Below are 22,678 nucleotides of genomic sequence, written 5' to 3'. Positions count from 1 at the left end.
CTCGATAACTTTGTGAGATGGACAATAGACAATGGTATGATGATAAACGGGGTTAAAAGTCAGGTTGTGAGTTTCACAAATAGGAAAAGTCCTCCAACTAGAGTATGGTTCCAGTGTATGGGACCCTCACCAAGATTACTTGATTCAGGAACTGGAAAAAAACAGAAGAAAAGCAGCTCGTTTTGTTCTGGGCAATTTCCGACAAAAGAGTAGCATAACAAAAATGTTGCAAAATTTGGGCTGGGAAGACTTGGGAGAAAGGAGACGAGCTGCTCGACTAAGTGGTATGTTACAGGTCATTGTCCTCATGGTTGTTCCGTATTCAATGATGTTATTCACAGCAATGAGTATTTCTTATCCACCTATTCAATACAAATCACCTTTATTGGTGTTTACATTTTCATACAATTAATATGTTTACAACTATTCATGAACATCATTTTACGATTAAAATTAATGGCTGAAAATGCTCTTTATAAGAGCGAAATATGTCCCTTAGAAGCATTAATTGTATGAAAATTTAAACACCAATAAAAGTGATTTGTATTGAATAGGTGGATAAGAAATACTTATTATAATTGCTGTGAGGAAGTGGTATGTTCCGAGCTGTCCATGGAGAGATGGCGTGGGAGGATTTCAGTAGATGAATAAGTTTGAGTGGTGTCTTTAAAAGTAGGAAGATCACAATATGAAGATAAAGTTGGAATTCAAGAGTACAAATTGGGGCAAATATTCCTTTATAGGAAGGGGAGTTAGGGGTTGGAATAACTTACCAAGGAAGATGTTCATTAAATTTCCAATTTCTTTGCAATCATTTAAGAAAAGGCTAGGAAAACAACCGATAGGGAATCTGCCACCTGGGTGACTGCCCTAAATGCAGATCAGTATCCTGTGAGTTCTCGCACAGTGCCTTGACGACTCACATCTGCCGGATTGGGGCCCTACCGCCCCATGCGTCGGTTGCCATTGACACCAGAACACCAACGCCTGCGTGTGGAATGGTGTCTTACCGGGGAGGAATGGACAGAGGACGACTGGCATCGCATCATGTTCAGTGATGAGTCCCACTTCACCATAACCTCCAATGACCATCGTGTGCGGGTTTGGCGTCATCGAGGGCAGAGTGCTGAGGGCAGATCCTGCCCATATTGTGGAAAGACACACAGGTGTAATCCCTGGCATCATGGTGTGGGGAGCCCTAGGATATGCATTCAGGTCACCTCTACTAGTGCTTCGGCAAACTGTGACGGCACAGCGATACGTCATAAGACATTCTGCGCCCGCACGTCCTACCCCTTATGACACATCACCCTGGGACAGTGTTCCAACAAGATGATGCACATCCACATACGACATGTGTGTCTATGGACTTATAAGAATTTCATTTTTAAGTCCGTATTGAACCGAGAATAATATAATACCAATATAAATGGTCCGTTATTGGACATTATAAATTTTCCAGCTAACTCATTCTTGGTTGCCAGCGTTTCGCCCTCGTGTGCTAGGGTGGGCTCATCAGTTGGTACCTAGCACACCTACCAATACGCTGGCTAGTGCATACCGTGGAGGCCACTGCGTAGGCTAACTAGAGCCACCGGCAGTGCCAATGCACTAAGAGATTTTGTCTCATTATCAAAAATTGATGCCTGCTTGGCCATCAGATGATATAGATGTTGATTCCCATAGGGAATCTGAAATATTTGTCCTGAATGAGTAAATTTATAATACCAATATAAATGGTCCGTTATTGGACATTATAAATTTTCCAGCTAACTCATTCTTGGTTGCCAGCGTTTCGCCCTCGTGTGCTAGGGTGGGCTCATCAGTTGGTACCTAGCACACCTACCAATACGCTGGCTAGTGCATACCGTGGAGGCCACTGCGTAGGCTAACTAGAGCCACCGGCAGTGCCAATGCACTAAGAGATTTTGTCTCATTATCAAAAATTGATGCCTGCTTGGCCATCAGATGATATAGATGTTGATTCCCATAGGGAAAATCATAATGGGGCCAATAACAAGGAAGTAAGGCCACAGCCGCTTCCTTCCCATCCTAGGCCTTTCCTATCCCATCGTCGCCATGAGACCTATCTGTGTCGGTGCGACATAAAAGCAAAATAGATATTAAGGACATTGTCTATGTTTGTAAACATGTGTCATGTGATCACTCATTGCTGAGTATCCAATGTATTTCTTAGCCCTGGCAGGTTCTTAATACCTTCTAACAAAATTTCTTCTCATCTGACGTATATAATTTGTTTTTTTAAAATTTGTATCCACCTGAATTTTGAAATTTGCTTTTATTAACGATAAGTGTGTTATAACATAATTTAGAGTTTGTGTTGTTTGTCCTAAAAGCGATTATTAAATTACATCTCTTGAACAAATTTGTAATCCTATATAATTAAATGTTATTATATGTGAATATGGCAAATTTCTTATCCTCTTCTTCCTTCCGTTGACAGGTTAATTTTTATTTCATCTATAATCCTGTCTACAAATTCTTTATTATAGCCATTTTTAAATGCTGTACAGCATATCAGTATGGTATTAATTTTGGTTTTTTAGATCCATAGCTGAAAGCGGGATATTAAATGCTCTGTAGATCATACTAAAGAAAGTGGCTCTTTTATGAGTATACTTGTACAGGGTGATTAATTTAAAAGTTCAGAGCGGACTGCCGAGGATTAGGCATGCTGGGAAGCGGAGACAGCGAGCGCAGTGCCCGCAATGACAAGCAGGCATAGTCGGCTCAAAAAAGCGGCATGATTACACCTATAGAAACTAAACAAAACTGATCTTACCGGCTACATAGATGCTCTGAACAAATAAGTAAATGAATAAACAAATAAATAAATCAACTAGGAAATTAAACTGAACTCACCAGTAAAAAATAAATGAATAAATAAATTAACTAGAAAATTAAACTGAACTTACCAGTATTTACAGACGATGCTGAAAGTGATCTCCTTCAACTGCAATGCAAGCTTCACATCTTGTAATAAGATTTCGAGACACGCTTTGTATTTCATGGACGCCGATAGAACACACAATGTTCTTAATTTCAATTTTTCAATCTTCTGCAGTTTGAGGATTATTCCTGTAAGCTTTTCCTTAAAGATTTCCCCATAGATAAAAATCACATGTGCTTAAATCAGGCGAATGAGGGGGCCATAAGCCTTTACTGATGATCTGATCATCATCGAACACTTCCCGTAACCATCGCATAGAGCTACGTGCCATATGGGCCGTTGCATTGTCCTGCTGGAAATAGCCGTATCTTTTCTCTTCTTCAGTCAATTCAACAAAAAATGGTTCCAAAATGTTGTGAATATAACGGTCAGAAGTAATCGTGTCCTGAAAAAATATTGGACCGATAATTCGTCGATCACTAATAGCGCACCACACACCCACCTTCACATCGTGCAGAGGTCTCGGCTGTAAAATGTGCAGGTTGTCTGCATCCCAGATTCTATTGTTCTGTGAATTGACATATCCACTCAAATGAAACCAGGCTTCGTCGCTCATAAAAAGAAAGTTCAGTTCCACAATACCGTCGTCAACACTATTCATTAGCCAATTGCAAAATCGTATTCTTGCATTGAAATCTGTAGGCATTATGTTATGGACTGAATGAGTCCGATAAGATCGTAAATGTAACAATTTTGTTGCATTACGTGCTGAAGAAAGTGAAATACCACTTTCCTGAGCTACTCTCTGAAGCGACTTATGTTGACTGACCTGGAGTCTTGCCTGTATATCTCCCGTGTGAGAGCTGTTCTCCTTCGCTTCTTTTTCATATTGCTTATGGAACCAGTACTACGCCAGTTGTAAACGAGCTGTTGCACGTAACGCTTTGATGGTACTGTCGCACCGGGAAATTGTCTACGGAATTTTTGAAGGCACTTTTTAACTGGTTTCTTCTTCTTGTGCAAATAACACTTGACCAAAAATATTCTTTGCTCTGTAGTGTATTTAACCATCGTGATAATAACCTCACAACACATCTTAAAAGTCCATTATTTTCTAGCGAACTCAGGGAGAGAGTGCTAAACAGTTGCGCACTGGCAGTGAACACTTCTTATCTCGCCAGTGTTGACACAAGCCACATGGCGCTTGCTTGGGAATTCCCACGGCATGCGAGCAGAAGTCTGAACTCTTTTATTATTCTCCCTGTATATGATAGTGAATTTTAACTCATGTCTTACCAACATCATCATCATCTCATTAGCTTTTGTCCTACAATGGAGCAGGGTCAGCTGTTTTGCAAGCGACTCTCCACTTGGTTTCATTAAGAGCATAATATGAAACAAGATGAACATAGTGCATGTCTTCTTGAAGGCGATCAAGCCAGAGTTTCTTGGGCCGACCTCGTGGCCTATTTCCGGATGGTGTGATGTGAAGTGCCGCCTGTACAACAGATGAACCTTCTCTACGCATTATGTGGCCATAGCACCAAAGTCGAGTCTCACGCACGATCGGGGCAACTCCCATGATTTTCTGTATTTCTAGGTAACATGATCTAGCCGGGTCAGTCCAAGTGACCAGCATAGCATGCACATCGTCATGATGTGAAGTGCTTGCTCATGCTTGACTGTTGCTGGCAAGCATTCAGAGCCATACAGAGCAACTGGGCAAACAACAGTCCTGTAAACCTTCGTGTTAATGTGGATTGGTATCTGATGATCGCAGAGAACACCAATAGTTTGCCGCCACTTCATCCAGGCCGCATTTACTCGTGCCCGGGCATGTGCAATAGTGTCACACTCAGCACTGACCAAAGAACCAAGGTACTTAAACTGTTCTGCTTTATTGAGACCTTGGCCATCTATCTGAATGGTTCCAATTGTCTGCGCACTGCACTCCATGTACTCAGGTTTCTTGGTATTGAGTTGAAGTCATGTGCTCTTAGTTTTTCGTTCCACATCTTAACCTGCTCTTGAAACTATTGATGCTCCTCAGCAGCCAGTAGGACATCGTCAGCATACAGGAGTGACCATGGGGGTGATGACTGGATATCGGAGGTGACTGTGTCCATACACAAAATGAAGAGAAACCGTGACAAGGCTGATCCCTGGTGGACACCAGTCTATTGATATTATTTTATATCTATTGTATTTGGTGAAATATTCTAGCTGATGATGTCCCGTAGAGGAAGAAACATGTTCTAGGTCAAAATAAATATAAATGTATTGAATAGGCAGACTGCTTAAATACAATATTTAAGTTTATTCTTGAAAATTCGCCGCTTGGTGTTGTGTATAGTTTGGCTGTTTATATATGTAGTGGAAATTTTTGAACAGATGTACTATTTTGGAATGTCTTAATTGATAAGAAATTAATTGAGTACTTAAAAACAAGTTTACATTTCATTATTATAATGTACAGATATGTAGTACTGTTTTATAAGTTTATATCTTGTGTTTGAAAGACTGAAAACTTAAAAGATTACATGAACAAGCTCAACACTGAAAAGCATGTTTTTATTCTTAACAAACTTACTATATGAAAGTGGTCTTGTTACCTTGTAGGACTATGAGCTATGCAGAGTTACATTTTTTATGGGTTATTGTTATCAGTTTTTATTCATTTGTCTGCTGTTCTACTGTATATTTCGATGATGGTACTTCATTATTGTTTTTAAATATGAATTATGAGCTGTTGAATATTTTGTTATTTAGACATTATCTCTTATAAGTTGTTTTCTGTTGCATATTTCACATATTAGAAAGAAACTCAAACCCTAAATTTGGATCCTAGAACTGACGAGGGCTCATTTAATGACCGTTGCAAGAAGAAACAAATGTCTCCAGTGGAACAACTTCAGTTCATCCAGGAAGATTTGGAGAACATGAATATAAAGTGGCCATTTGATGAGGACATTAAGTGGTTAAAAGTAAGTATACACTAGCTACATTCAATATAAAATGGCCTGTTGATGAGGATATTAAGTGGCTGAAAGGAAGTATACTGCAGCTATATTCTTCGTAGCACTGAAATCCATCAGAAAAATTCACCTGTATGAAACTGAATAACAGGAAATGATGAAAATCACTGTGGTGCAACAGCCCATTAGAGCCTTGTTCTGTCAAGGTGACTACTGCATGACCAGATGGTCAGCAGATAGATCCTGGAGTTCTGTTTTTCTATATGATGACATACACAGGTTTATTACTTGGCTTTTGAAACACACAACCGAGCAGTTCCACAAACAGGAAAATGAGCTCAAGTACGGGTTAGATCTACTCAAAAGCGGATAAGAGGGTCAGACAAAACCCAAAAGAAAAATACCCAAAGAAAAACAACATTAATTAGAAAATAGAATTATCACAACAACACTAGGACTTACCTCTTCCCCTGTACTCAACTTGCCTAAAAATTATGTGGAAGACGTGCTTATACTAACAAGGGAAAGAACGGGTCAGGTTTTACTCTATGCTCCTAAAACTTTATCATAAAACAAGTGCTCCTTTGAATGAAAACTGTAACACTGCCGCTGCTGGCACCACCACCACCACCACCACCATTAACAAAGTTAGATTAATCATTGTAGCAGCAGTTTGAGCATGCACACCATATTAATAGTAATAATAATAATAATAATAATAATAATAATAATAATAATGAAATAATGAAAATAGAAAAATATGAATTTAAAAAAACAAATTTTTAACTCATACTTGCATAGCGACAACTTTAAACTTACAGGTCTAACAAACAACAACTGCGGAAGGATTGTGGAACGTGGAAGGAACCCCAATGCCGCCATGAGATCGTATCTCGTTGTGGGGAAAGAGAATTGCGCGGCAACCACCCATAAGCTCAACTGTGTTAAAAAACTAACAAATGAAAAAATACAAAATCAAATAAACAAAAACAAAAGACATAGCCGATGACAACTAAACACATTTAAAATAAGGATATTTAAATAAATTTATAAAACACAAATGGTAATCTTCCAACGATATGGATAAATTTTAACATAAAAGTTGATGCTGAATTACAGTAATGCGAACTCAGATAACAGTTAAATTTACGTTAGGTTACACAATTCAGAGCAAGCACAGAGAGTTGCCAAAAACAAGATGCTATGACTGTCTGTCAAAGCACAATCATTCCGAAAAGCCATATTGGTGAATGCGGGAATGTAGAGTAAAACTCTGTTACGCTAAAACAAATTATATTACCACCGAAAGTTACTTTAGATTAGAAAAGGCCGAAAACACAAGAATAAATTTAAATGAAGTGAAAAGCAATAACATAGCGCTTACCGTGTGGGACAGGATACCGAAAGCGGGACAGACGCAAAGCGCATCTACCTGCTGAGGCGATCAGAATTCAAAGACGCGGTCAAATGCCTTGCACACATAAGGAGCCCAAAAGCGGAAATCATGCGATTACAAGGTAACCAATGAAAACACGGAATTTCCCTAGACCTCCTTATTCACCAATGAGAAAGATCGTTATTCCGACCAATACAATTACACTTCCTTATATGGGCAAGTTCTAGAGAGTTGGATTTATAAAACATAGCAATTTCGCAATTGAAACCTCTACACGTCAGTACAAGCTGACACAAAATTTGGTTATGAATTTTTAAATACCCTCAATTTCAATAATTAAAAAAAATAACTTTCAGTATATTCTTCAGTAATGTCTTTGTCGAGAGTCCAAAAAACCTTATTGTAATTAACATTTTCTAATTTACATAAATTCTCTAAACAAATTTTACGATAACTTTGTCCTTAGTGTCTTTTCTCGATGACCGTTCATCCACAGGTCACAATCATAGCAAAGGGAGTATAGTATAAGACATCACACTTCTGCTCACAGGCCGCAGGAATCCCCAAGCCAGTGCCATATCGTTTGTGTCAAGCTTGATGTGCGCCATTTGCCTTCTGTCAAGCTTGGCATGATAAGAAGTCTTGATAGCTGACGCAGCAGTTCACTACTAACTACTGTACTTCAGAGGTGTGTTGTGAGGTAATTATCACAATGGCTAAGTACTCGACAGCACAGAGGATATTTTTGGCTGAGTGTTATTTGCACAAGAAAAGAAAACCAGTTAATGGGTACTTTTGAAAACTCCGTATACATTTTACTGGTTCTACAGCACCATCAGAAAGTTACGGCCACAACTCGTTCTCAAGTAGTGTAGTTCTGGTTCTGTAACTAATAAGAAAAAACAGCAAAGGAGAATACCTCTTAAAAAGAAGAGGTTAGAAGATATATATTGACAAGACTGCAAGTCAGTCTACATAACTCGCTTCGGAGTGTAGATACGGAAACTGGTATTTCACTTACATTAGCATGTAGTGCAACAAAAATTATTACATTTATGATCTTACCGGACTCATTTTATTCCAAGAATAAGTATTTGCAGTTGACTAAAGAATAGTGTCTGGCCCTGTGGTCTAGACATAGCATGCTTGCCTCTCATCCGGAGGCCTCATTTCGATTCCCAGCCAGGCGGGCATTTTTGCCTGGTTCTGAGGGTTGGTTCAAGGTCCACTCAGCCTGCATGACTACAGCTGAGGAGCTATCTGATGGTGAGATGGCAACTCTGGTCCTGAAAACCAGGAATAACAACAGGGAGAATTCATCGCACTGACCATGCGTTACCTCCTGATCTGTAGGCCTTCGGGCTGAGCACTGGACGCTTGGTAGACTAAGGCAAAACAGGGCTGTAGTGCCATGGGGTTTTTGTTTGATGAAGAGTGTCCACAATGGTGTTGTGGATCCGAACTTTATTTTTATGAGTGATGAAGCATGGTTTCATTTGATTGGATATGTCAATTCACAGAACAGTAGGACCTGGGATTCAGAGAATCCGCTTATTAAACAGCTGGGTCCTCTGCAAGATGTGAAGGTGGTTGTATGGTGTGCTGTTAGTGCCCGACGAATTATTGCTCAGATATTTTTTCAGTACACGATTATTTCCGACCGTTATATTCCCAGTATTGCTGAACTGACTGAAGAAAAAAAGGTACAACTGTTTCCAGCAGGATGGTGCTATGCCCATATGGTGCATAGCTCTATGCAATGGTTGCAGGAAGTGTTAGGTGATGATCAGATCATCAATAAAGGCCTATGGTCCCCTCAAACAAAAAGTTTACAGGAATAATTCTGGAACTGCAGAATTATAGGAATCGTATGCATTCCTTGCCCACATTAACGCAAATTTTGGAAAACAGGGAAGCAACGTTCTTCTTGTTGATTCGCTCCACAGAGTTAATGTAAATAAACACAGTGAGAACTATAGAAGAACAGGGAGGTGCTAAGAAGATTAATTGATGCTGTTTGCTTCTTGACTAAACAAGTACATCCTCTGAGGGGCAATGATGAGTCAGATGACTCTTCGAACAAGGAAAATTACATAGAATTTCTGTAGACACTCAGAACATATGGCTCTGTTCAGAATTTCTGTAGACACTCAGAGCATATGGCTCTGTTCTGGATCCTCAAGATAGGGCTCAGTTTCCAAAAATAAAACTTCTTCAGCTTTAGACACCTTAAACCCTGTATATGGGTCATTATTTGATTTTATACTAAATTGTGTATGTACTAACAGTACTGTAACATTGAAGTAAATAATTCCAAAGCTGCTAAATTTTACTATGAACAGTGACTTAATTTTGGGATTTAAAGAATTAGTGTACAAGTTTGCTGAGCTGATCCTGACCATACCGAATACAAATAGTTCTGTTGAGTGCTCGTTTTCAGCTCTGAAACGAATACACACCTATTGAAGGTATACACAATGTCAGGATAAAAAATCCTCCACGGCTCAGACGGCAGCATCCTGGCCTCTCACTGCTGGGTTCCGTGGTTCAAATCCCAGTCACTCCATGTGAGATTTGTGCTGGACAAAGCAGAGGCAGGACAGGTTTTTCTCCGAGTACTCCATTGTCCCTGTCATCGTTCATTCTAGCTACACTCTTCAATATCATTTTATTTCATCTGACAGTCATTAATCATTGCCTCAGAGGAGTGCGACAGGCTTTGGCAACCAACACAATTCTTATCCTCGCCACTAGATAGGGCTTGATTCATTCCTGACCAGGTTGAATGACTAGAAATAGGCTATGCATTTTCATTTTTTATACAAGGTTAGGATAGACTTAGTAATTTAAACATCATAGTAATTGTAGAAATTTAAATATCATAGTAATTGTAAAAGATGTGCCTCAAAAACTAAGGCTCAAAAATTCCTTCTAAGACAAGGTCATAGAAATTTTTTATTAAAAAAGAGAAAACTTGAACTAATTTACAAATGAAGTTGTAACCTTCAAAGGCATACACGTTATATTTATATTTTAACTTACACAAGTGTAGTATGTAGCTGTCAGTTGCATTTGGGAGAAAATGGGTTGGAACTCCACTGTTGGCCGCCCTGAAGATGGTTTTCCGTGGTTTTCCATTTTCACACCAGGCAAATGCTGGGACTGTACCTTAATTAAGGCCACGGCTGCTTCCTTCCAACTCCTAGACCTTTCCTGTCCCATCGTCGCAATAAGACCTATCTGTGTAAGTGCGACATAAAGGAACTAGCAAAAAAAAAATTTAATATTTTCCTCATACGAACTTCAAATAGAATATGGCATAATATGTTTGGAATCTTTGCTTTCACTGAAATACTATCATCACATTACTATATTGCATGTTTCTAACTGGGGTTAGTTATGTTCCTTAAGAAGACTATCTATTCCCTTTATATTGACACAATAAATAAATTACTCACGAGAATCTAACACGATTTAGGTTATGTTGAAGACAATAATGATAAAACATATTAGGCTTTAAGTACAAATCGTCAACTCTTGTTAATATCTACCGATCTATATACATTTTATTTAAGAAACTTATCTCTTTTTCCTTCGCTTCTGGAATGATATCATTGCTCATTATTCCTCCACAGTCGTGGGAGATGGTCATCTAGATTTCATCTGCAGTGTTGTTCCAGCTCAGGTTTATCCAGGTAGCGTGCCCCATGTCTTCTTAGAGAGCCATGACGATCTTGACTTGCTCAATTACAAAGATAAAATACATTGACGAAATCAGCTGTAGTATATGAATAATATCTAATGTCCAATAACGGACCATTTAAATTGGTATAATATCTATGCCTTCTAAAATACTTCAAGAATTAGATTTCGTTTAAAATTGCTCTGCGTAATTCTAATTTCTATCAGAGCTCCAAGATGTCTGCAATTATTTCAGTTTATATGTCATATAGAATTGGTTTATGAATTTATACAATGATGATATTGCTTTATATCGACCGTTTGCTTCTCTGATTAAGGCCTTTTTCTTGACTTCTATAGTATGGTTGGTTTTATATTAATATTATATTAATATTCGTTATATATATGCGTTATCTTGTAATTTTGTCAACGTCAATAACTTCTTTTTTCTTAAATTATCTTCTTTCTTGATATTTTAAAAGATTCATTTCACTTCTCAGTCGCAATACGTCTGCTTCCTAAGCTTTTCTTTTTGTCTTTATCACTGCCATTACAGTCCTATATACTTCAACATTGCATTATTTTGAACTTCCATGACATTCTCTAATGTTATTCATTATGTTTAATTTTCATTGTTGGTAATCACGTTCATTGCAACTCGATTGAGTTTTATTTCTGAAATAGTGGAATGGCACATTTCTCCCTCTACTACGATTAAATATATTGCTTGCAATATATTTACATAACTCACTTCTATCTAAATGTGACTTTGCACTATTCCAAATTGACATCTTCATTCTCTGTTATAACATGCAGCTTTAATCTACAATAGTTTATTGTGTTATTTTGCATGAGTGTTTTATTATGTCCGTATTGCAATATTTATGTTAACATGCGGCTTTGCTTATATTTGCTAAACCTGATTCATTACTATTGTCTGTTTCATACTCAAGATCAGAATTATTCTTTTCTTCACATACTTTTAACGTATTATTCTGCATCTGGTCTTGATCTCCTTTATAATATAATTTCAGATTCGCTGCGTTATGTATGCTTCTATAAATGCCGTTTATGTTTTCTACTTCTTAGGTGTTGTTTCCAAATACTCTTTTATTAATATAAGGTTTATCATATAAGTGTACGAATTTTGAGAATATCTTGGCGGATATGTTAAAATTTGGAGACTTCCTTATCATTACCAGATCGTTTTCCTCTTAACAGTGGATGGAATCTTTTGTTCTGCATTCTCTTTATTCTCCTTTTGGATTGCTTTTCCATCCTTTCCCTACCATTTGATTTACTTCTTCAATATTAGGTCTCTTTTCATCTAATTCTCCTAGAATTGTGTCTCATGGTCTACTTGGATACTCATTATTGTGTACTACACTGGGTATTTGCCCCATGGCATGGATTGTGGAATTTATGCTTTCTTTGATTATCTTAATAACATCTATCCACTTCCAGTGGGAATTTCCACAATATATCCTACAGAATTTAGATATTTCTTTCATGTATCTCTCCACTAGGTTGGATGATGGGTGTCTGTCTGAGCATAGTATATCCTTATTACCTAGTTCTTGCATGGTTTCGCGGAATTCCAGCAACGCAAATTGTGTACCTCAGTCTGTTAATATTTTACTTGGTTTTCCCATTTTTGGCAATACATTTTCAGTATGCATCGTAAGACCTGTTTAGTATTAGCCCTTTGGATTGGCTGTAACAATATATACTTGGAAAACACATCCATGATGACCAGAATATACTTTCACACTTTTCTCGCTGTTGCTGGTTGACCAAAAATATCAATGGCATACATTTCTCTTGGCTTGGTTGGCAGTATGGCGATAGGATGGTGTTTGGTTAAGAATGTGTTAAATTTAGCTCTTTGACAGATGTCACATGTCCTAATTATATTATATTATATTATATTATATTATATTATATTATATTATATTATATTATATTATATTATATTATATTATATTATATTCTTGACCATTCTCCTTAACCCTTCCCAAATGAATCTCTCTAGTATGGTGTGTGTCACCTTATTGATGCCTCTATGTCCAGTAATTCTGTGGGTGTGCCAAATAATTTCTTTCTGCAACTCTTTCGGTACTACATTATGTGTCTTATCTCTGCTTTTATTTATATAGTTTATCAGCATCCCATTTCTTAATACGTAGATCGGTGTTATTTCTGTTTCTTTGGTATTGTCAATGATATTTTCTTCTAATTTTCTGATGGTGTGAGCTAGATTTTCATCCGACCACTGTAATATATCTATATTTCGTAATTGATCTAGTAATTCTTCATCTCTTACTAACTCTATATGTTGGACTACTACTTCCAGTTCTGTTGGATTTCTACTCAATGCATCCGCCAACACGTCATCCTTTCTGCTACAATGTTCTATAATTGGAACTGGTGCGTGAATAACATCCATCTCTTGACCCTTTCACTTGTCATGGCAGCCTTTAATCTGAAAATCAACGCTTTATGTTCTGTCCTTTATAATTATAGGATATCCATATATAATTTTCCTTCACTGTTGTAAGGCATAACCTATTGCTAAAAGTCTTGTTTTAAAGTTATCTTAATTATTATACCACCAGATAACATTTCTTGTATGATTTCTTTAACTTTTGTTGTATAATGTTTTCATGACTCCTTAGCTTCCTACTAGTAAATGCTAAATATTTGCGTCTTTTAGGATCATTCTTTTCCTCCTGGTATAAACATGCTCCTATTCCAATAGTAGATGCATCCGACTGTATAATAAATTCCTTCTCTTAATCTGGATGACCTAACTTTACACTGTTAAGCGTTAACTTTTTCATTTCCAGAAATGCCTGTTCTGCTTCTTCATTGCATTTTGACCTATTATTTATCTTTAATAGTTCTTGTAACAGTGCTGCTATTTTGTTATATCCATTGCAATTGTCTGTGAAAAATTGCATCATCCCTAGAAATTACCTCACTTGCTTAATCTTCGTTGGACGAGGGAAATCACATATTGCTTTTATTTTTGTAGAGTTAGGTTGTATCCCTTCTCCATCAATAACGTGCCCTACGAACAATATATGTGCTTGGCAGAACTTTGATTTTGCTAGGTTTATTTTGAAACCTGTGTCCTTTAAGTTTTCCAGCAATTTTGCTAATTTTTCACAGTGCTCTTCGAATGTTTGCGTTGCGAATACCAGATCATCCACATAACATGTTCTGAAATTCTTCACCTCCGATATTAAATTTCTGTCCAAGGCCCTTATCAGCACCGCGCAGCTGTTCTTAAGACTGAAAGGTAGCCTGCAGTACGTATATGTTTGGTTGTTAAACATGAATCCGGTGAGCAACTTTGATTTTTCTTCCAAAACAATATGATGGAATGATAATGTGAAATCCATGCTAGTAAATTATTGCATGTTTCTAAATTTTTTTACTATATCTTTTATTTTTGGTTCTTGGTCGTATTCTGGGATTAGTTTTTCATTTAATTTTCGAGCATCTCACCATATTCTTAGGTTTCCGTTACTTTTTCTTACCACTACCAATGGATTAAGATACGATGTAGTTGTCTTAATTATTATACCACCAGATAACATTTCTTGTATGATTTCTTTAACTTCATGGAAATATTTTTCCAGGATATCATACTATATGGAGTCCAATCATTCACTAGTAATTTCTAGTAATTTATATTTAAAATTTTGGATTTGCCCTGCTATATTCTTAAAAATTTCTGAATATTGCTTTAAAATTTCATATAACTTCATTTTTTCCACTGATGAATTCTCAGTCTCTGCAATACTCTTCGATATGTCCGAACCACATTCTTCTTCTTCTTATTCGATGCTCATGATCTTTTCAATATTATATATTATTTCTGCCTCCATACCTTTAATATCATCTTGTATTTTATCTTGATTTAAACCTTCTTCCAAGATGTTATTTATATCTTGCCCTTCTATTCTCATATGTTCGTTATTATTTATGTTTTCATTTAGTCTAATTTGTTCTGCTTTTTCCTTGCCATTGTTTTTACTAGTCTGAAATCTGATTTCCTGCTTTCCATACCAATCGTCATTCCCGTAACTATCATAAAATCAATGCCCAATGTGATGTTATATTTAATTTTGTTCATCACCATAAATGGATGTTCAAAGTTCATGCTTCCTATTCCGATCCTTAAGTATGTCTCCATCTTGCTTTCTACAGTCTTATCTGGAATAATTCCCCTAATTTTGATTCCTGATACTTGTGCCCCTCACTGCACACACACCTTCTAACACAAATATAGTACCTCGTGGACTGGTCAGATCAGGCTAAAACAGCCCGGAACTGGACTCGTACCTCATCAATCAACGATAGGAAGCAGAAAGGTGATAACCCCCACTCCCAAATAAAAGAATGGGATAAAAACCATACAGTTATTAACACAAGTAGGAATTCAAATAAAAACATAATGTGAACAAAAATAAGGGGGAATACAGAAAAGAGATTACTTACATATCACAGACGTAACGGCTTTAGAACGTGCGGTTGTGTTTCCCATAATTAGTGCTGTTTGGTAGATATTAACAAAGTTTAAGGAAACTTGAATTGCAATTACAAATAGAATTAAAACATACCTCTTTCTTGGCGAAGTAATTAATTATTTGGAATGAAGCATCTCCTTCACCAAAGGGAGAAGTTGGATACGTACAATGAAAGCAAATATTTACTTTCTTAAATCACACAAATGAGCATTCGGTAATACCAGAGACGAGTTCAAATCGTATCTTATTTTATAAGGCGCGGTTCACAACAATCGCTTCTAAGGATTCGCATCCCCAGACAGTAAACAAAAGAACACTGGGTAGATGGCCCGGCAAGAAATAAAAAAAGACAATATAATGAAAAATGAGAGGTTGCCATAGTTACGAGATCATTAAATGTATCCAACAATAAAAAAGTAAAATGGAGAGCAAGTCTTTAAAATAAATAATCAAATCGGCGTGTAAGCTGAGAACACAAGCAAAAAGAAAAATAAGGGTGGTGTTAAATAGACACCTGTGAGATATGGAAAAATAACATATACTCAAACAAATCCACGCCAACTCACTCACGCACGGTTTAGACACCAGATGTGTGCAGGACAAAATGAATATTACTATCAAGACACGTTATGAGAAAACTCTAACTGCATGATAAATAAGATCACTGGCCCATGAACTTGATTAAAAGTTACCAGTTCGGAACCCAAGGATCGCAGCATAATAGATAGGCTCATCCAGTTATGATTATGACATTTATCCAGTATCCATGCTAGATGACGTATTCATATCGCCTCTCCTAGGGTGAACATAAATTGCACAACATTAGCGTTAACGCAACATCCAACACCAACACAAGCTTAGCCACCCATCACCATGAAGAAAACATAGCATAAAGTCTCAATTCAGAACAACAGGCAAACACATATCATTCACACAGAGCTATTTTCCGTTTCCACATATTGAATAATTTGTATGAAAAACAAACGCACACAAGAGAAACAAATAAAACCTACAGGAAATGAAAATTTAAAAACCTGTAGAACAGGGTCTCAGTACACAAGATCAATATAACTACGGCAAACCAAAAATCAAAATAAATACCATACATTCTGAAGAATAGAACCAACAGATTCTATATATAATCAAAATCATTGACTCTGAGCAGAGAGTCTCGTAGGGTGGACGATAAATCCAGTTGATAAACCACACAAAATCTAGTGCAATCATTTTGTAGCTTAACGTTTACACCTTCCTCATATCAGACATTATTGTCTCTCACAGAGAGCGGAAGGCAAAGTGTGTCACAAGAGAGAAATGCTTCATCAGATATTGATGGGTTGAGACGCCATCTGTCATGTTTGGGAATATTACAAATTGATATGTTTGAGACGTTGCAGCAAGAGCGACATCAGAATGGTGCTACACAAGGGTACAAGGCACACATTCCCACCACCCCTCGGAAAGTGAGTCCTTCGAATGTAGATCAGCCAAGAAGAGCTAATTTTACATAAGGGCAGAAACTTAAATCTATGTGTGCGCACAACTATAACTAGGCTTACAACTAATATTAACCTAAGCATGTGTAAATCAAAATAAAATGCATGTATCTGTACAAAATTAACAAGTGTCTTCAAGGATTATGAGAAGTTAAGTGTCCTTTCACGTAGGTCAACATAATGCCTAAAGGAACGATGACGTCTCTGGGTAAACACTTTTGGTCTCAGTCCATTTATTCATATGAATTGGGTTAGTCCAAAGAGGTGTATTCCGAAATTTTTTTATTTTTCCTATTTCGTCTTTGTCGGACACAAAACTGGTTCTCCTTTTTGTTTATTCTCACAGTAATTTCTTTGAAGAGGACGTTTATTTATCCCTAAAACAGAAAGAGAATGTTGTTCTATACAGCAAACTTATTCTATTTCGACTTAATAAAATCAGAATGGTATAAAATTACAAAAAAGGTAGACCAAAGAAAGGTTATGAATTCCTTAAATGGTAAGGTTTTAACATAGATGCATGTGCCTTGGAAAGAACGTGGCTAGAGATGTCTTCTAGTTGGACCATGACACGTCCCAAAAATTCAGTGATCCTTTCTGGTCCAGACCCTTTCAGACACAGCTTCCCGCTGACGTGACCCACAGCAGAACTGATGGGAAATCTTTTTGTTAAGACCAAATCTCCAACCTGGAAAAGCACAGGCTTTCTTCCTTTGTTGTATCTCTGCACCACACTGTTCCTGGCTTTGATTAAGTGTTCGGAGGCAACTTTCTCCATTTTTCCTTGACATCCTTGTGACGGGAAGGTCCAGAATGATACTCGATGTTCCACTTCAAAGTGAGTGGGTCGTTCAGGACTCTACCCAAGAACAGTTCAGCGGGGGTGAGCTAGTTTGACTCGTGGATGGCTGTGTTGAAACCTAGGCTAAGAAACGACAGATAACAATCCCATCGGGATTGATTATTGTAATGAATAGCAGACAGGCATATCTTAAGATTACGATGAAATCTCTCGATGAGATCCGGTTGGGGGTGATGAGGGCTAAGACGGATGTGTTTAATTCCCCAAGAAAACACATATTTCGGAATTTGTACTAGTGAAAACAGAAGAGTTGTCAGATACTAACATTTTAGGCGGGCCAAAGATACTGAACACATGCTTAGTAAGAGTGTTCGTGGTGACATTGGAATTAATTTTGCGGACAGGAAACAACCAAATGAATTTGGAAAAGCCATAAATGACAGACAAAATACCTACATTGCCATTTTGAGATTTTGTTAACAGCCCAAAGAAATCAATGAACAACTTCTCTCCAGGAGAACTGGCAACATCGGAGGAATGAAAGCCCACCTGACTAATTTGAATGGACTTACTTTTTTGACAAATGTCACAGGATTTAACGTATTCGAAGACTTCCCCTTTAAATTTGGCTAATAGAAGACCCGAGCGATCTTATGGAAGGTTTTGAGTTGCCCAAGATGAACGCCCAAATGAGACTCATAATAAAAATTTAAAATCATAGGCCTAAGATCACGGGGAATGAATATTTCGGAATCTTTGTTGTGAGGACTCTTATGACATAGGAGCCCTTTCTTCATCTCCAAGGATTCTCAACCCCGTTCTTTTCTCATGAGCCTATCTATTAAATGTGTACATTCATCATCCTTTGGAATTGAGTCGTCAAATTGCAAAACCCAACAAATTTTTGAGAAAGCGGAAAAAACTGTCATTTGTTATGCAACAAAGGAGGTTGAAATTTTGTAATTAAACAGTAAGCGTTCATCTTCGTCATACCACAAAATATCCACAAAATTTAGCTGATAGAACCCATGTTATTTGCAAAAAACATTTGGACATAACGAATTTTGCAGCAGTTTTGTGGAGATAAAAGATATGTGCAGCGGTATATGGAATAGTGTGTGCAGATTTATGGTGAAAGTGTTTTAGTAGCTACGTTTGAAACTATTACACTATGAAAATAGCATAAATGGAAATCATTTAGACCGGGCGAGTTGGCCTTGCGTGTAGAGGCGCGCGGCTGTGAGCTTGCATCTGGGAGATAGTAGGTTCGAATCCCACTATCGGCAGCCCTGAAAATGGTTTTCCGTCGTTTCCCATTTTCACACCAGGCAAATGCTGGGGCTGTACCTTAATTAAGGCCACGGCCGCTTCCTTCCAACTCCTAGGCCTTTCCTATCCCATCGTCGCCATAAGACCTATCTGTGTCGGTGCGACGTAAAGCCCCTAGCAAAAATAAAATAAAATTTAGGTTAGGATATAATATTTTGCTATCAATCCCCCGTCTTTGATTTAATGATTTCATCAAGAAATCCACACTCATTGAAAACGTTCTATAAGTTCTTTAACCTTTTGTACAGTTATATCAACAATCTGTTATTGTCCTCAACAAAATCTCCTGCATCGATGTCATAGGCTGGCATTTCACTGTTTCAATTTTGCTGCTGGTCAAACAGTGCCTTGTAGAATATGAGGTCTTCGTTCCTTATCCACTCTTTCCCGTAATGTTTGGCTACAATGTGTGCAGGTCGTTGAGCTTTTCTTTCTTAAGAGGAACCCTTTCCTCCACAGGTAGTGGCACAATAGCAGAAAAGGGTTTCCCATGGTTCAATATGCTTTTTACTTCCACCACAATCGCTGTTATAGTTAACTTCACTTCTTATCACACAGTTGCCTGATTTTGTTCGTGTAAGTATGATCCTCTTACATGGTTCTGCGACATAACGAGCTTTGCTGCATAACATACACTGGACATAACGACTTCTGCATCATTTTCATTATTTGTCACCTTTAAACGTATGGATTAATTGGCCTTTGCTCTCGTATTACATTGCTGGATTGTGTATTTTGATGAGCTGCATACAATGGCGGTGATAACTCATTTTGAGGAAAAAATGGACATAATGGGTTTTGCAACTGAACGACTCAATTCAGACAGCTCAGTAAAGCAAAAAGGTAATTTTGAAGAATACAGACAGGGAGCTGGTTATCGGAACTACACCCAACATCACAATCAGCAGTTTTTACTCCTTCAAGCATGCGCAATAAACAGTCGGCAACAATGTTGTCTTTACCTCTCACGTACACAACAGTAAAGTTGTAGGATGATAATCGAAGAATCCAATGAGCTCTCCTCCCTAACCTTTTGACGTTAGTGCTCATCCAGGGTAGCGCTTGATTGTCGGTGTGTACTCAAAAATGGCGGTGCTCTAAATATGAGTGAAATTTTTCAATACCAGGGACATCAGCTAAATATTCCTTTCCATATGTAGAATACTTTACTTCAGAATCGAGCAATCTCTTACTGAAATATACGATTGGGGCTAGACTGTTATCTTCAAGTTTCTGATTTAACGCAGCAGAGGCAGCATTATCACTCGCTTCGCACTGAAGAACAAAATCGCCGTTGAAGTCAGGGCTATACAACTCGGGAGGTTGGCAGAGAGCATCTTTGAGCTTTACAGAAAGCATGTTCTTGAGCTTCCCCCCAGAAGAAACTAATGTTTTTCTTTTTTTAACAAATTCAAAGGGAACAATAAGTTAAACTACCTCTCCAATACTTATCAATCCATATGTTTCGGATACGATCATTACAACTGGTGTTATAAGTTGGGACATGTTTTGCTTAACTGTCATAAGCATCTTCAGCCACAATAAACTTAACCTAAAGTTTTTTTTTTTTGCTAGGGGCTTTATGTCGCACCGACACAGATAGGTCTTATAGCGACGATGGGATAGGAAAGGCCTAGTAGTTGGAAGGAAGCAGCCGTGGCCTTAATTAAGGTACAGCCCCAGCATTTGCCTGGTGTGAAAATGGGAAACCACGGAAAACCATCTTCAGAGCTGCCGACAGTGGGATTCGAACCCACTGTCTCCCGGATGCAAGCTCACAGCCGCGCGCCTCTACGCGCACGGCCAACTCGCCCGGTACCTAAAGTTTGGTCAGGACCCTGAACCTAGTGATCCCAAAGTATAGTAGCTCTCTAAAATCTAATGTTCACATTAATGAAGATCAATAACCATAAAACTAGTGAGTAAGCTTATAACAATTTCAAATAATTAAGATAATGAACTAAAAACCCTATATCCGTATTGACAGAGGTTAAAATACATCAAATTATATGGGCTGATAATAAAGTAAATAAAAATCATATTAGATTAACATTGTTATCAAACAATCACTAAAATGTTTTTTGACAATTTTATTAAAATTGATTTTATTTTTGTTGAGTGAAGTCGAAGATAAATTAGAATAGTCACTAGTTAAATCTTAATAGCATTGTAAAATTATTATTATTATTATTATTATTATTATTATTATTATTATTATTATTATTATTATTATTATTATGTCCGACTCGTTGGCTGAATGGTCAGCGTACTGGCCTTCAGTTCAGAGGGTCCCGGGTTCGATTGCCGGCTGGGTCGGGAATTTTTACCTTCATTGGTTAATTCCAGTGGCCCGGGGGCTGGGTGTTTGTGCTGTCTCCAACATCCCTGCAACTCACACACCACACATAACACTATCCTCCACCACAATTACACGCAGTTACCTACACTTGGCAGATGCCACCCACCCTTGTCAAAGGGTCTGCCTTATAAGGGCTGCACTCGGCTAGAAATAGCCATACGAAATTAAAAATTTATTATTATTATTATTATTATTATTATTATTATTATTATTATTATTATTATTATTATTATTATTATTATTATTATTATTATTATTATTATTATTATTTGTATGTATGGCTATGAAGTGATGTACATTCATTTAGTATTAGTATTATTATTATTTACGTAGTTGAATGATCCTATTGTGTGTGAGGTTATCATGAAACATGTGTTGTACATAGATATCAGTTCCGGTAATGTAAATACCTGTAAATTAATATTATAATTTATTCTTACCTGTATATATAAATTGTAATCCATAATTGTGAAACACACTGTAACTTCCAGAATGGTATAGGCACGAAAACGATTGAGAATATTCCATCCATTGTGAACTGTGTATAACGCACTCTAGAATTTTCATGAAGATATTTTTTCTTGTAACGTATCTTTCTGGAAGTCTGGCCAGTATCCGGAGTTGAGATCCAGCGTGCTGAAAATCCTAGACCCACTTACTTGTTTCAGCAAGTCTTTCAGGTCAGACATGGGGTGGGCATGACTAACGGTCTTCTCGTTCAACATGCGTAAGTCCACACAGAGTCGATACTCCCCATTTTTCTTATTCGTCTTCGGTAGGACGATATTTGGAGCCCAACAGGATGTAGAGGGTTCGATGAGGCCTTGCCCTTCCATCTCTTGAATCTTCTGAATGACAAAGTTGCGTTTATCCAGGTTGATTGGATATGGACATTGATTGATAGGTGAGGAAGAGCTACATTCAATGAGGATGTAGAGGGTTCGATGAGGCCTTGCCCTTCCATCTCTTGAATCTTCTGAATGACAAAGTTGCGTTTATCCAGGTTGATTGGATATGGACATTGATTGATAGGTGAGGAAGAGCTACATTCAATGGTGTGCGTTACTGTGGTAGTCCGTCCTATTTAATTGGTGATGACTTCTGGAAAGTCCTTTAAGGTGTGTCTCAGCTCCTCTTCTTCACTCGCTGGAAGATGTGTTAACTGGATATCTCCCAGGTTTATGTCAACTTCCA

The 22,678-nt window shown here is 37.6% G+C and overlaps 1 protein-coding gene across 3 annotated transcripts in view; it reads left to right on the top strand.

Moving 5' to 3' along the window:
• aft (adrift) overlaps positions 1-22,678 on the top strand; it is a 436,902-nt gene that overhangs the window by 287,806 nt on the left and 126,418 nt on the right. For all 3 annotated transcript variants that reach the window (XM_067143070.2, XM_067143068.2, XM_067143069.2), the window contains one exon: positions 5,728-5,895. In XM_067143070.2, coding sequence (XP_066999171.2) covers positions 5,728-5,895 — 168 coding nt within the window. The remainder of the gene's footprint in view (positions 1-5,727; positions 5,896-22,678) is intronic.

This window comes from Anabrus simplex, chromosome 3 (assembly GCF_040414725.1).
Source record: "Anabrus simplex isolate iqAnaSimp1 chromosome 3, ASM4041472v1, whole genome shotgun sequence".
In the NCBI taxonomy this organism is placed as follows: domain Eukaryota; kingdom Metazoa; phylum Arthropoda; class Insecta; order Orthoptera; family Tettigoniidae; genus Anabrus; species Anabrus simplex.
The sequence above is the reverse complement of the archived record's forward strand: the minus strand, read 5'-3'. Positions and strand labels throughout refer to the sequence as shown.